Source organism: Chanodichthys erythropterus, chromosome 3 (genome assembly GCF_024489055.1).
Source record: "Chanodichthys erythropterus isolate Z2021 chromosome 3, ASM2448905v1, whole genome shotgun sequence".
Classification (NCBI taxonomy): domain Eukaryota; kingdom Metazoa; phylum Chordata; class Actinopteri; order Cypriniformes; family Xenocyprididae; genus Chanodichthys; species Chanodichthys erythropterus.
Window position 1 is genome coordinate 42,080,990 of NC_090223.1, and position 14,435 is coordinate 42,095,424.

Here is a 14,435-nt window from a genome sequence, read left to right on the forward strand (position 1 = left end):
TATACATTCTGCAGAATGTGAAACATTTCTCGTTTAATATTTTACATCTTAACTAAAAAAAAATGTCTTCTTACAGTTTTAAAACTGACTGTTTATTTCCAGGTTAATAGGGGGGAAATGCCACTGAATATTAGGAATATGATTATAGACATTAAAGCCCGTCCACATGGAGATGTGTTTAGATGTATATGTAAACATTTTATATCGTATCAGCGTTTCGTCCAGATGGATCTTGCGTTTTGGGAGCCTGAATCCGCTATTTTTTGAAACCGGGTCCCAGAGTGGATAAATCTGAAAGCGACGCCCTTGCGTTTTCGTGTGTACAGCCAATCTGTATATTTTGTAAAACAATGATGCCATCACCCCATGTCTCGATCCTAGTCAGACACCGCTACGTCACGCAACAGCAACAACAACCACAATAGCGGACTACATGCTTGTGTTCATGCTGCAGAAGCTGCTGAGCCTATTACTACTAATGAAAGTTTTATTTCTAAGCTTTACTAAAGTTTGTACACAGCACGCAAGGTTTATGCGCATGCTCCTAGTCTTATTCTCCGTTTTTAGTGCATCTCTGTGGCAGAATTACAGCGCCACATACTGATCTGGCATGTATACTACATCATTTTGAGTCGGTTTCAATGGTTTCATGTGTACGCTGATATTTCTTGAGATGAGAAAAAAAATTTGGATAGGGAAAGCTCTGTCTTCATGCAAAATATTGGCCTATACACTACCGAATCAGTATGTTTTTTTTTAAATGCTTTTATTCAGCAAGGACGCATTCAATTTATCAATAGTAACAGTAAACATTTATAAGGTTAAGGTTTCTACTTCAAATAAATCATGTTGTTTTGAACTTTATATTCATCAAAGAATCCTGACAAAAATTTATTATGGTTTCCACAAAAAAATATTAACCAGACAACTGTTTTCAATGTGGACAATAATAAAAAAAAAATGGTTAGTATTATTGTTAGTATGATTTCTGAAGGATCATGTGACACTGAAGACTGGAGTAATGATGCTGAAAATTCAGCTTTGCATCACAGGAATAAATGACATTTTAAAATATATTATCATAGGTTATAATATATTAATATATATTACTCTTCTGTAAGAGATTTTTAATCTCAGAAAGTTTTATCTGGATAAATAAATGGGAAAGAAACAAAGAACATTTTAAATTGTAATAATATTTCAATATTAACTGATTTAACTACTGACGAAATAAATGCAGCCTTGGTGAACATAAGAGACTTCTTTCAAAAACATTTTAAAAAATCATAAACATTTGAATGGTAGTGTATGAAAAAGGCAGCTCAGGAGGCCCTTGATGTTTAAACTGTCTAAGTGCTAATGGACCTCTGCTTTCCAAACATTCACTCTCTTCTCTCTTATAGACACCTAAACGTTGAGCTTAGTTTGGCACAAATTCTCTCTCTCTTTCTAACACACACGAATAAAATCTTTCCATCCTGCAGCGCAAGAGATCCCTGTACGGCTGTCGGGATACATAAGTGCTACCCAAACTTCTCATGTACAACGCTAAGACTCTTTCAGTGAGTCAGATCTTCTAGGCTGCATTCTTCTAATGAAATTTGAAATGAATAATCAATTTATTGTGTTTTTAAAGCAGTGGGGAATCACACAGTTGTGCAATGTGTCTTTGCATGACTAAGTAATATAGATCATGCAATAATTAAATAATATAGATCATGCAAATTAAGTAATACAAACTGACAGTTGTTTTGAATGTGTTTATTGAAGTGCATATGACTGACTGCTCTGATCTGATATTTGTGAGCACTAAATGCAGTCTGCTGATCTCTCTAAATGAAGTGAAGTGTGTTCTCATGTCCTCCTCTTTCCTTCCCCTCCTCTTTGCCTAACCGCTTTGTGATAATTGAATCAGGGTTCAATTAGGCATGACTGGGAGAGAGAGCAGCACATTCACTCTTTCTCACACACACACACTGGTACCACACCCTCTGAGCACAACAACACCAGACTATATTTATCAAGTGTATTTGGGTTTACTTGAGTCCATAATGAGAAAATAGCATCTTTTAATCTCCCTCCCTGATCTTTTCTTGTCCTCTGTCTAAATGTATCTCTCTCTATCCGTCTAAATGTATCTCTCTCTCTCTGTGTGTGTGTGCATGTGTGTGTGTGTGTGTTGGTTGGGGGCAGGTTATTACTTGATTTTAATGTCACACTCTAAGATTATTATTCTACTAATGTCAATAACATTATAACTTTTACATTATCACATAATGGATGCTGATCAAAATCATTAACCGGGCCAAAAGGTCCGTTACCATATAGAATCCCCAAAAATTCACATGGACACTTAAGCCACAGTTAAAATGCATGAATGTCATGGCATTAGTATCGAAATAGATGACAATTAAAAAGACAGAGGCAAGGCAAATGACAATTATTTAAAAAAAAAAAAGCAAAATGCTTCACAAAAAGAAGAAAAATATACTGTATATTGTTCAAAATCTGGACTCTTTTTGATTGTTAAACATTAATGAAAAATGTCCTCCTTATGCTGCCTTCAATTGCACATGGGAAGCTCGTACTTTCGAGTCGGACATTTGTTATTATTTTACACAATCAAGTCAGAAACAAAGCAAAATAATTAAATTGTGAGCAGTAAACCCAAAATAATTACTTTTGTATTCAAAATCAAAAACAATATTAATTTATATAATTTATTTATAGATGGTATCATGACTAAATGTTTTTGTTCAAGCAAACTGTGAAAGTCGAGCAATTAACTTTATAGCATTCAAAATGGACTTGCTTTCCACTTTTTTGTCTATTTTATAGATCAATGCTTTGACCTTGTTTCAAATCAACATGACCCTACCAAACTAGCAACTCGAAAACTTGTGCATTATCCCATTCTGAGTTTCCCACTTTTGAATGTCTATCATGTGCTAGAAATTCATAGTTACAATATTACCGAATATGATATGTGTAACTTTGCCGATTTTTAACCCGCTTTGTATTGTTACTATGTCAGTAATATATGTAAATGAACAATGTTTGTGTTACCTGGACTGAGAAATTCACATTTATTTGTCAGCAAAAGTCTGCTGGAGGACACGTTTTGCTTTTGACAGCATGAAAACTTAATAATAATTCTTCCGCATTTTTGAAACCATGGGCAGTCGGATCGACAGAACAGTTATTGTATGGGTCGATTTATCACTGAAACCTGTATCATATTTGTCTACTCTTTAAACAGCATTATGGTAAAAATGAAACAGCTTTCTTATCTGTATGCGACGCCGTTTTGCTTCAGTGGTTTGGGAGGAACCTTTTTCCTATCCGTTTGGCATTAGACGCTGTTGTTTTGTATAGTCATCCAGTTTGAAATGTTGACTACAAACATGGAGGTTTTTCAGATTTTCCATCACAGTGTTCTGTCCATATTTACAATCCTTTGCAATCTTTAGCCACAAACCTACAACGCTCTGGATCCTTCACTGGAAACCAATAATAATCCTTGCGCCCAGGAACATTATGCTACAAGTTGACATTGTTGTGACTAATAGTTTGCTAAGAAGTATTTCGTACTAAAGCAAGGTGGTATTTGACTCTGGTAAGTGTATTGGTAGGAGTGGCCTTGGAATGCAACTTGCACAGTGCATTATTGGTTTTGAAGTTTTCCTACCTATTTGGGAAAAGGGAAGACAACAGCCTTTTTCCTTTGATTTCTCTAGTCAGGTAGAGCCGATTTCTTTTTTTTCGATTTTTCTTTTCTACTGCATAGGCAGTTGAGAAGCCCATTTTGCCAACAGTGAAGCACCCCTTTAAAGGATTAGTCCACTTTCAAATAAAAATTTCCTGATAATTTACGCACCCCCATGTCATCCAAGATGTTCATGTCTTTCTTTCTTCAGTCGAAAAGAAATAAATGTTTTTGATGAAAACATTCCAGGGTCTTATCTAGCGAAAAGATCGGTCATTTTTGAAAAAAATACAACTGTATATGCTTTATAAACACAAATTAACGCCGTGTATGCTTACGCCGTATGTCCTACGCCTTCCCTATTCTACTTACGGAAAAAAACTAAACTGGCGCCGCGTTCGTTCCGTAAGTTGAACACAAAAAAAAGGGAAGTTTGTAGCACTTGTTTTGATATTTTGTTATTTAATGCAAATGACATTCAGAAATGTTAGTGTCTAAACACTTTTTGGTGCAAATCAAGATCTCTTTACTAATGCCACTGAGCTCTAAACCCATTTTGACTCACAAACGCCAGCAGTGTGGTAATCTTTACTATGGTAGTCTTTAGTAAAGACACAGAGCAGACATGCTGATTCAGCTCCATTGCTAATGATGCACAAAAACCATTTAGTCTTGATGACTGTATATGCATGCACATTTCTTTCTTTCCTCATTTCACATCAAAAGCATCTAATAAAAACCTCTGACTGTAAAACAAGAATTATGACATAGAAAAGATCAGAGACATACAGTAAAGCTGTTGCCCCGGGTGATGCTGTAATGTGCTGATACACACCCACCCACAGACATGCTCAAATATACAGCGGTTTACAAATAAACCTCTTTACCACCTCGTAAATATAAACAGACATAGAGATGAAGGAGACAAAGAAATGATGAGAAATGGACAAGTCATTTCTTTCTTTCTTTTTAAAACTGTCAGTAGTCAAGTAGTCTATAATAAAACCACAGAATATATTATGCGATGCTATGAGATAAATCAATAATCAGCTTAACCAATTTAATCAGTTTACTTTATCAGATCTACAGATAAATGTATTTACATGGTCTTTAAGGAATAATTTATTTCAGTAAAAATTAAGTGATAATAATGTTATACACTATGTAACAGCCATTCATTCTCAAGAGAAAAACAGAAAAAATTAAAACTTAATTTATTACATTTACTAATTGAAGAGATTCTTCATAATATAAAATAAAAAAACTGCCTGTATTATGTATAAAAAAACACTCTAATTACGTTAATAATTTTCACTTACCACAAAAATAAAAACATTTTGAGATAAAGACAACATCAACAACGTCTGTTCACATGATTTTTTTGTTAAATCACGTTCCGATATAATATATAAGTGAACGACGTGTGAAGTGATTGACAGCTGAATCCAGAGCTCAAAGCGGCGTAACGTTAGTTGACAACAACTACGTGCGAGTGATGTTAAAGTACCACCATTTCAGTCGTTTATCTTGTTACAATCGTGCTTAATAAACTTTTGAAGGGTAAAATGCTATTATTAACCCAAGCTGGCAGTGAAAAGGAGTTTGTGTAGGAATAGCGGTCTCATCTGTTTGTACACACTGTATCCACGCTACTTAATCCTCTTAGGAAATCGTGCTCTCTGATGAACACAACACTGTTTAACACAGAGAATGATGTTTAACTCGACTTTACACAAACATTTGCAGAGCATCGGATGCTCAGCGCGTTTCGCTTTACTGAGGAAAAGTCTTGCACTTACTTCGTTTTCTGGATACGGAGGTATTCCAACAAGGCAAAATGCAACTCCATTCATTGGACAGCTTAACTTGTTTTGTAGGGGGATTCGGGGGGTCGCGGTTGAGATTACTGTGAAAGAAGTGTGCTATGAGCTATTTTTCTTAAACCGTGGCGTTCACCTATCCAGTTTTCTTCCGTCCGCTCGTCTCTTTCCCGTTGTTTGCCCGCAGTGCCCTCCCTTTTCCCTCGCCCGATGCAAATCCGTTCAGTTCTTCAACCGGCCTGTCCCATTACAGCACAAGGCGCTGGACGAATCTGCGTGTTGGGCTGAAACGAGTAGCGCGGAGCTCCCTCTGGCGCCAGCACGCGGACATTACAAAACGCGCCGCTTTGCGTTCGCGTTCGGAAACTATGACGTAGCTGGACGCGTGACGGGCGCCAGAGCGCGGTGCGTTCAAGGCCATGAAAACAAAGCCCTCTTTGTGCCCAGATAAAAAGATAGACGGGAACTAAAAGACATAACAGACAAAGGAAAGGTGAGTAAGTTGGAGTGTGTGTTGAGAGATACAACAGCTAAGACATCTCTGAAGAACACAAAAATGACTGGGGAGTTAAAAATAACGACAGTGTGTGGTAAAGTTATGATAACAGCTGATAATGCAATAGTGTTAAATGTTCATAGTTCATATTTTAATACATTTTGTAACATGATATCACCTTGATACTACCACTGTGCCTTTTTGAAAGGTTACTATTTTCATACTATGATGTTTGCATAAGGTATTTCAAAGATATTATCTTCTCATGAGGGTGACCCCTATCCCTCTCCTCCCCCCTCAAATCAGATATTTGTCTGTACCATGGTACATGTCTTTGTTAGTGTATATTCGGAATTATGCTATGTTTTAAAGGGTTAGTTCACCAAAAAATGAAAATAATGTTGTTCCACACCCGTAAGACCTTCGTTCATCTTCAGAACACAAATTAAGATATTTTTGATGAAATCCGGTGGCTCAGTGAGGCCTGCATTGACAGCAATTACATTTCCTCTCTCAAGATCCATTAATGTAGTAAAAATATATTTTAATCAGTTCATGTGAGTACAGTGGTTCAATATTAATATTATATATAAGTGACTAGAATACTTTTTGCGCTCCAAAAAAAAACAAAATAATGACTTTTCAACAATATGTAGTGATGGCCAATTTCAAAACACTGCTTCAGAGCTTTATGAATCGAATCAGTGGATCGGCGTGCCAAAGTCACGTGATTTCAGCAGTTTAGTCATTCGATACGCGAATCACTGATTCAAAACAAAAGATTCGTAAAGCTCTGAAGCTTCATGAAGCAGTGTTATGAAATCACCCATCACTAGATATTGTTTTTTTTTTGGCGCACAAAAAGGATTCTCATTGCTTTATAATATTAGTATTGAACCACTGTACTCACATGAACTGATTTAAATATGTTTTTAGTACCTTTATGGATTTTGAGAGGCCTCACTGAGACATCAGGTTTCATCAAAAATATCTTAATTTGTGTTCTGAAGATCTTACGAGTGTAGAACAACATGAGGGTGAGTAATTACTGACAGAAAATTCAGTTTTGGGTGAACTAACCCTTTAATGTTGTTAAATGACTTAACTAAAGAGAAGTCATGGTAAAAATAATTTTCCCTGAAAGAGTGACACAACATGAGACGTTCTGGGAGGGAAATGGGAGCTGGAGAGGCCAGCGGTTACAGATTGGGAAATATAGCAGATGCAAACTGCAGAATGTTATAATTAAACATACATACAGACACTTCAGTCTAGAGCTCTGCAGGTCACGCTGTGGTCATGACAGATCAATCAATGAGATGCAGGCAAACAGACGAGCAAATGTAGTATTGATTTAAAGGTCACTGCTTTAGACCCATCGTTTTACCACAGAAACATTCAATGCCGGACTTGGAGTCTTTTTGGAAACAATGAATAAAAATAGCTCACAAAAGCTTTCATGTTTGTGTTTTTCGGTCTTGATTTCCTTGAAGAACTCAATCAGCTGACTTTCTTTGGTATGTTAGTTTGATTTGCGGGAAGACTTGGGTGTGAATTGACTGTCAAGTAAATATACAGTAGGAAGTCAACTCAAGCTGGCTCATTGTTATTGGCCGACCGGAGGCACATTAACAAAGCTGCCTGGAGACATGGCAAACAGTGACCTCACTTCTTTACTCATTTAGATCAAGTTAAGAAACTCTGCAATGGAGTATGTTAGGTCACAGCAGGACAGAGACAAAAAAAAAAACGTTCTTTTGTACCGTTTCTTGCTGATTAAATGGAACTGTGCTGAAGGTTCGGGAGCTCTGGAAAGCTGTAGACCATCAGCCAGCACCTTAAGTTTCTCGTCCTTAGGGCACTGAGAAACACACTGCTGGTGCTGCATAAAACACAGAGAACGTGGCACTCGGCCCTACCACTGACTCTTCACTGCTTCAGCCCATGTGGCTGTCATTAGAGATGCACAAAGAAACCGAGAGAGACTTTTGCAATACTCTAAGCTTGTTTTGTGTGTTTCTTCAACACATAAATCAAACAAAGCAGGAGATGTTTCACTGATTTTGTGTGCAGGCAAGCTTTGAGGGCAGTAATGGTGCTAATAAAACCAAAAGTATAATGATGTATGATCATATAGTTCACCCAAATTAAAATTCTATCATTATCTGTTTTGGGGGTAATACATTACAAGTAACTTAAGATATATAATCAGATTACTTTTTCAAGTAACTAATAAATTACTTCCGTTACTTTTAATTTCACAACAAAATATCTGTTACTTTTTCAAGTTACTTTGTTTTCCCATGTATTGACTGACAGCTCTCCTGTTCCCATGTTGAGAGAAATGGTAAGTGCCGCGTTATGCGTGAACATGATGGTTATTGTAGTTCTAGACCATGCATTTACTCATTTTACTTACACAAAAACCGATTCAGTATTCCTAAAAGTGAATAAAACAGTGAAATGCAATCTCAGAATATTGCGCAAACCTGGAATAATTAAATTTATTAAATGAAACAAACATACTTTATGTATTTAATCTCACTTTATTAATGTCTTTGTTGCTGACGTTCGATGATACTAACAAGCAAAAATGGATTTAGATAAACATAACATTTGTTTTATTTATTTTTAAATATCGTTGCAGTAAGAGTGTTGAACTTTATTCTCCTGCAATCAAGAATGACAGCAAAGCTAAAAGGTTTGTTTGAGCTGCGCCCTTTACAGTACAGGCGTGAATTTGTATTTCCTTCAGCCTGAGGCTTATTCATTTGATGTAAAAGGGCCTTAATATTTGCTAAAAATATAACCTTTTTGTTGTTATAAAAACCAAACAAACAAACAGCCCAGCCCAGATGAGAAAAAGTAACACAAATGTAACGTAACTCATTACTTTCCATTAAAAGTAACTAAGTAACACAATTAGATCCTTTTTTAAGGATTAACGTAATATTGTAATGCATTACTTTTAAAAGTAACTTTCCCCAACACTGGTCGTTATTTACTTTGGCAGAGATGAAAATGCTATTGTATGGTTTTAGAAAATTGGGCATATATGCCACCAGAGTCAAATAGACTACCTTTATAATATTTTTATGCTGTTTTTCTCTCATTTTTGGAGCTTCTCGAGATGGTTTTATTTTTTTTATTATTGCTTGACCCTAATCCTCTTCCGTAGCAAATAATTGCAGAATTATCAGTTTTTTTAGTTCAGTTCGGTTTAGTTCACCCAAAAATGAAAATTCTGACATCATTTACTCACCTTTTTGTTGTTCTAAACCTGTATGGGTTTATTTCTTCTGTTGAACACAAAAGGAGATATTTTGAAGAATGCTGGTAACCAAACTGTTGAATACTATGAAAAAATACTATGGAAGTTAATGGCTACCATCAACTGTCTGGTTACCAACATACTCTTTAAAATATCTTCTTTAGTGTTCAACAGATGAAACTCATACAGGTTTGGAACAACATGAGGGTGATTAAATGATGACAGAATATAAATTTTTGGTCTTTAATATAAGCTATACACCAAAAACGGTTTGGGTCAGTATGTTTTTTTTATTTTATCTATTTACAATTTAAAAAAACTTACCGACCCCAAACGTTTGATCGGTATAGTGAATAAAAGGCAATGCATCTGTGTGAGTTGCACTGATGAATTTGTTTCTAACTTTAATGTGTATGTGTCTGTGCTTAACTCCGAATACCCTCCAGCGCTCATTATCCTCTCTTACCACCAAACCAGATCAAATTATCCCAATAAGCCCTGCAAGCCACAAGATAAGAGGAGACGGAGCGATTGAGAGACTGTAGCTCTGCACCAGAACACAGCCACATGTAGGCTATTTCTCTCATTATTTCCATCCATTTTTTTTCTGGCATCCTTTTGCACTCTTTGGGGCTCAAAATGTTCATAAGACTGTAAGGGGGAAAAACTGTTCTTATTATTTACTTTTTTCTTAAAGTTAGTATTTTGCATTGTACCAAAACATTTGTTAAATCAAGCATATATGTAGCTCCACTGTTGCTCAGAATCCTTCCCATGTGCTTCTCTCATCATCATCATCATCATCATCATCCATGCAGCGCTCGTAATAAAGCCCAGCAGCTAGCTTGTAAAACAAACACTTAGTACAATGTGTTTTTATGTAATGAGCTAATGTTATACTATGAATTCAAGCTGTGTGGGTCTTTCCCATTCTTTAAAGGAAATGTGCAGTGAGGTTCCAATAGCGAATCTGCTTCAGCTTTGAATTTTTTTAATTTAATACTTCTTTTATCAGCATAACAATTTGAGTTACTTGAATTTCTGAACTTTTCAGTATTTGCTTTAATGACAGCAGCACTCAAGGTGTGTCAAACCTGATGATCATGTTCTCCAGCATGATTTGAGATCATCCAAAGAGCATTGTGAGCTTCAATGGAAGAACATACGACTATTTGTTCAGTCACATGAGCATCAGTGTCACAGATTTAAAGGGTTAGTTCAACCAAAAATGAAAATTATGTCAGTAAATTACTCACCCTCATGTAGTTCCACACCCGTAAGACCTTGTTTATTTTCAGAACACAAATGAAGATCTTTTTGTTGAAATCCTCCATTGACAGCAAGACAATTAACACTCTCAATGCCCAGAAAGCTACTAAAGACGTATTTTAAACAGTTCATGCGACTACAGTGGTTCAGCCTTTATGTTATGAAGTGAATAACAAAATAGTAACTTTATTCAACAATATCTAGTGATTTCATCATTTCAAAACACTGCTTCATGACGCTTGGAAGCTTTACAAATCTTTTGCTTCAAATCTGTGGTTTGGAGTGCGTATCAAACTGCCGAAGTCATGTGATTTCTGTAAACAAGGCTTTGTTATGTCATAAGTGTTTTGAAATTTCAACGGTTCACCACTGGGGGCGTGACTTTGGCAGTTTGATTTTGTTTATTCCTCAGATTTTAAAATGATCAATTAAATCCAAGCTGGACTCAGATGGTTGATCCCCAGTGTATGTCTCTGGGCCAGAAGAAGGAAGGGGTCACAGGGTTCATGACCCCATGTTTTCTGTGGCTCCTACAACCTGTCGTAAATCTATGTTGTTCAGTCTTCAATCATGAAGAGAGGCCATGCAGTGTTGTGCTTTGTTGTGGAAGACTGATAAATTTGGCCTGTTTTACAAATCACCAGACTTCAGAATGAAAGAAACATCATTCTAAATCAGTAAAAATTACTTACTCAACTCTGACTTAGAATAAAAACATAATTATACAACTGTTGACTATTTGCTATAAATATTGAATGATTTTCAAGGCCCTTAGAAAGCAGTGTATATACAGTATGTATATATAGATATGCAGCAGAAACATCTGTGATACTCATATTATCCCTGGAGGAAAGAATAGAGTACTAAAAGGTAAAAATAACTGGAGTGAGAGGAAATGCTCTTAATGGAACTGTATTGTGTTACATGAACCACCATTTTCTCTATTTATGAGCTGTTATGAGAATACTGAGGCTGTTTTTGGTCACTGAGACCATCTCATGGTGCTTGTAAAGCGCTAACGTCCTGTTTCCTCATAATTAATGCGGCATAGCATGCATACCACTATTTCCTTTCTCCTTTACATCACTTCCTCCTGGCTAAAGGTGAGGACCCTTCTGTCTGACCCCTACATGTACAAAAATGTTCACACATGCACAGACATATGAATACATAATGCAGTGTTTTTGAAAATTTCAATTTTTTTTCTAAATCAGTGTTAAAGTTCATTGTAAATTCAATGGGCTCCTTTTAGATGGCTTTAACATTTACAAAGAAATGTCTCTGCGTAATATCCTGTTTGATCCAACCACCAATCAGAACGGCCCCAGGCATTGCTTTAAAACGAGCCGACTCTGTTAAACACATTACGATCTGGAAAGAGCATAATCTGTAAAACATATCTCTGAAGTACACCAGTTTCTTCAAAGCCAGACAGTCAATTCTCCTTTTAAGAGCAATATTTTTGCCCCATAAGTAACCTCCCTTATAATTTACTACAACTACAAAAACAACGTTTGCATTTTAAATCCATCCATAATGTTAGTTCGCTAATATGAGGCCGTTTTGTGCTGCCATGTGGAAACATGTACAGATTAAACAGGGAAACATCTGCCTCGGTGAGCACAAACCCTCAGCCATCTGCCCACTAACTGCAGAGTGGGATGAATTTCCCTCCAAATATAATCTATAATCCATATAATCTAACCCATTATGATACCAAACCCTAAATATCACAATATGGCCACAAAAGGGATGAAATAAATGCACAAGATGAAGAAAACAAGAATGAGACAGAGAAGAACGATTGCAAGATGGCCTCCCAAGCTCTCTCGCTCTCGCCCATTTATGTAATTCAGGGCTTGTGGACAGTGATGAAGTAACGGTCATTAGCTCCAGCTGTAGCATCAATAACTACTCAGACATCAGCAGAGAAAACAGGCCCATCCAGACAACACGAGCTCTTTTGTCCTGTTTTAGTATTGCGGTGAGCCTCCTGAAAAATGATGGCCTAAAGGTTGTCCCTCTAAGGACATTGCAAGAGCTTACTGGTTACTTTGAATGGAAACTCATTTTATTAAGTGTCTTCTTTGCGGAGTATAAAATGCACAGTTGCTCTCTGACTGCTGATCTACAATGATTTACTGCTGATATTGTTGGAGTGTCTGCATGTTATCTGTGATCTTTTCAATACACTGCAGTACAGCATCTAAGAGTTTCTGTGGATATTCCCTATAGACACATTAAAAATGGCCCTTAGACAGTTTGGTGAAAATGAATCTCATGTAAGCCAAAGCAGGGGGAGAAATAAAGTATCTTGATGGAGATGTTTTTGTTTGCAAAAAAAACCCAGGACAGGACAGACCAGAGTAGCTAGCTGAGCGTGGTCTCTTTAGAAGGATGGAGGGATTGAGCTGAAATGGGAAAATAAGAGGCCTTGTCACTTCAGTCATTTCAGATGTGGAGAAAAGTTATTTTGTTCCACATATCAATGCATACAAAATCAAATCTATCTGATTGAAAGCCAGTGTGTTATAACTTGTTACAGGAACATTACATCATCATGGAAGGATGGAGTACAGGAAGGATTTTTATGGAGCAACCTGAAAATCAGCATCACAATGATGAATCGGTGTTTGTGGGGTTCAAACTTACACCTGCCTGGATCTTTTAAGTCAGCATGAAACGTAAGTCTTTTCTTTCCTATTGTGACATATGAGTGAAACGGCTACTCAAACAAGAAAAAATGTAGGGCGGGACTTAATTTTGTCCACCGGGTAATATTGTATCGTTGGATGGTTGTGGTTTGCTATTGCTGTGACAGGTTGTTTAATTTGATTAAAGATAATGAGGGCACATGAATTTAAATAATAATAATAATGTGCACAGATAAATTATTTATAATAAATACTGCAATATTCCAAAAAAAAAAAATTGATTAACGTAATAAGCCCCAATAACTGTTTTATAAAAGCAATACGCCCCGTGAAGCCATGGTTTACAGTGAATTTATAACAGCTAAGGGGGTTTTAGGCACTCCGTTCTGCGTCATGCCTAACAACGCCCCTTAACTGTTATAAATTCACTGTAAACCATGGCTTCACGGGGCGTATTGCATTTATAAAACGGTTACCACACAATACAAATATTAAAGCAAAAATATGTATCAATGCAACTTTCATGAAGTAAAACCATTAAAAGCCTTCCTTCCGCCGGAAAAAAATAGTCCCTCACCATGAACAGCAAAAGAAGTTACATTTATTACGGCATTAGATAGTCACTCAGTCACAAAGACTTTTATGTTGAAACTTGTTGTGAACACAGTGAACAAGACACAAATGACAAATGCTTTGACTAGTGCTGTCAGTGTCAACAGGGCACAGGAAAATCCATTAAATGTTAAAAGGACAAGATCGCAGCACACATTCAAACACGTTTTTTATTATGAACAGGACTGACCTGAAGGAAAATGCTAAATCATGAATGCATGTAATACACTCTATTGAGAACAAACATATGTTTATGTTGCTAAGAGTAGTTGCTAAGACACTCACTGGTGCAGCGATACATGTAATGCGTCAGCTGTATGTTTTCAGGAATTTTACAATGGCTTCGAACGCGGCTCAACCAATCAGAATCAAGGGCCGGAACTATCCGTTTTATAATTGTCAATTTTGATTCATAGTGACCTTAACCACTACACCCCGATCCCCCGAGCACAATGACATCATGTGCCAACTGTCTCTTTCTGCATTAGAGTTGCAGTGTGTGTTTCATACATGCTATAATTAGATACCATATAGCATTTGACAATGTTAAAAGAAGGAGCTGCAGACGGATTTAGAGGAAATATCAGAACGAACACAGTTTGCACTT

The 14,435-nt window shown here is 36.6% G+C and overlaps 2 protein-coding genes across 10 annotated transcripts in view; one reads left to right on the forward strand and one right to left on the reverse strand.

Moving 5' to 3' along the window:
- arhgap23a (Rho GTPase activating protein 23a) overlaps positions 1-14,435 on the reverse strand; it is a 75,314-nt gene that overhangs the window by 57,948 nt on the left and 2,931 nt on the right. For 7 of the 9 annotated variants that reach the window (XM_067382348.1, XM_067382347.1, XM_067382353.1 and 4 more), the window contains exon 1: positions 5,506-5,902. The exons of 1 other annotated variant lie outside the window; for it this stretch is intronic. In XM_067382348.1, the coding sequence (XP_067238449.1) occupies positions 5,506-5,559 (54 nt within the window). In that variant the 5' untranslated portion in view covers positions 5,560-5,902. One more of the 9 variants, XM_067382349.1, reaches the window with a different exon arrangement.
- The window catches only part of zgc:100868, a 32,159-nt gene continuing 23,615 nt past the window's right edge, over positions 5,892-14,435 (forward strand). Inside the window, exons 1-2 of the mRNA XM_067382357.1 lie at positions 5,892-6,019; positions 13,108-13,246. Of these exons, the coding sequence (XP_067238458.1) occupies positions 13,240-13,246 (7 nt within the window). The 5' untranslated portion in view covers positions 5,892-6,019; positions 13,108-13,239. The remainder of the gene's footprint in view (positions 6,020-13,107; positions 13,247-14,435) is intronic.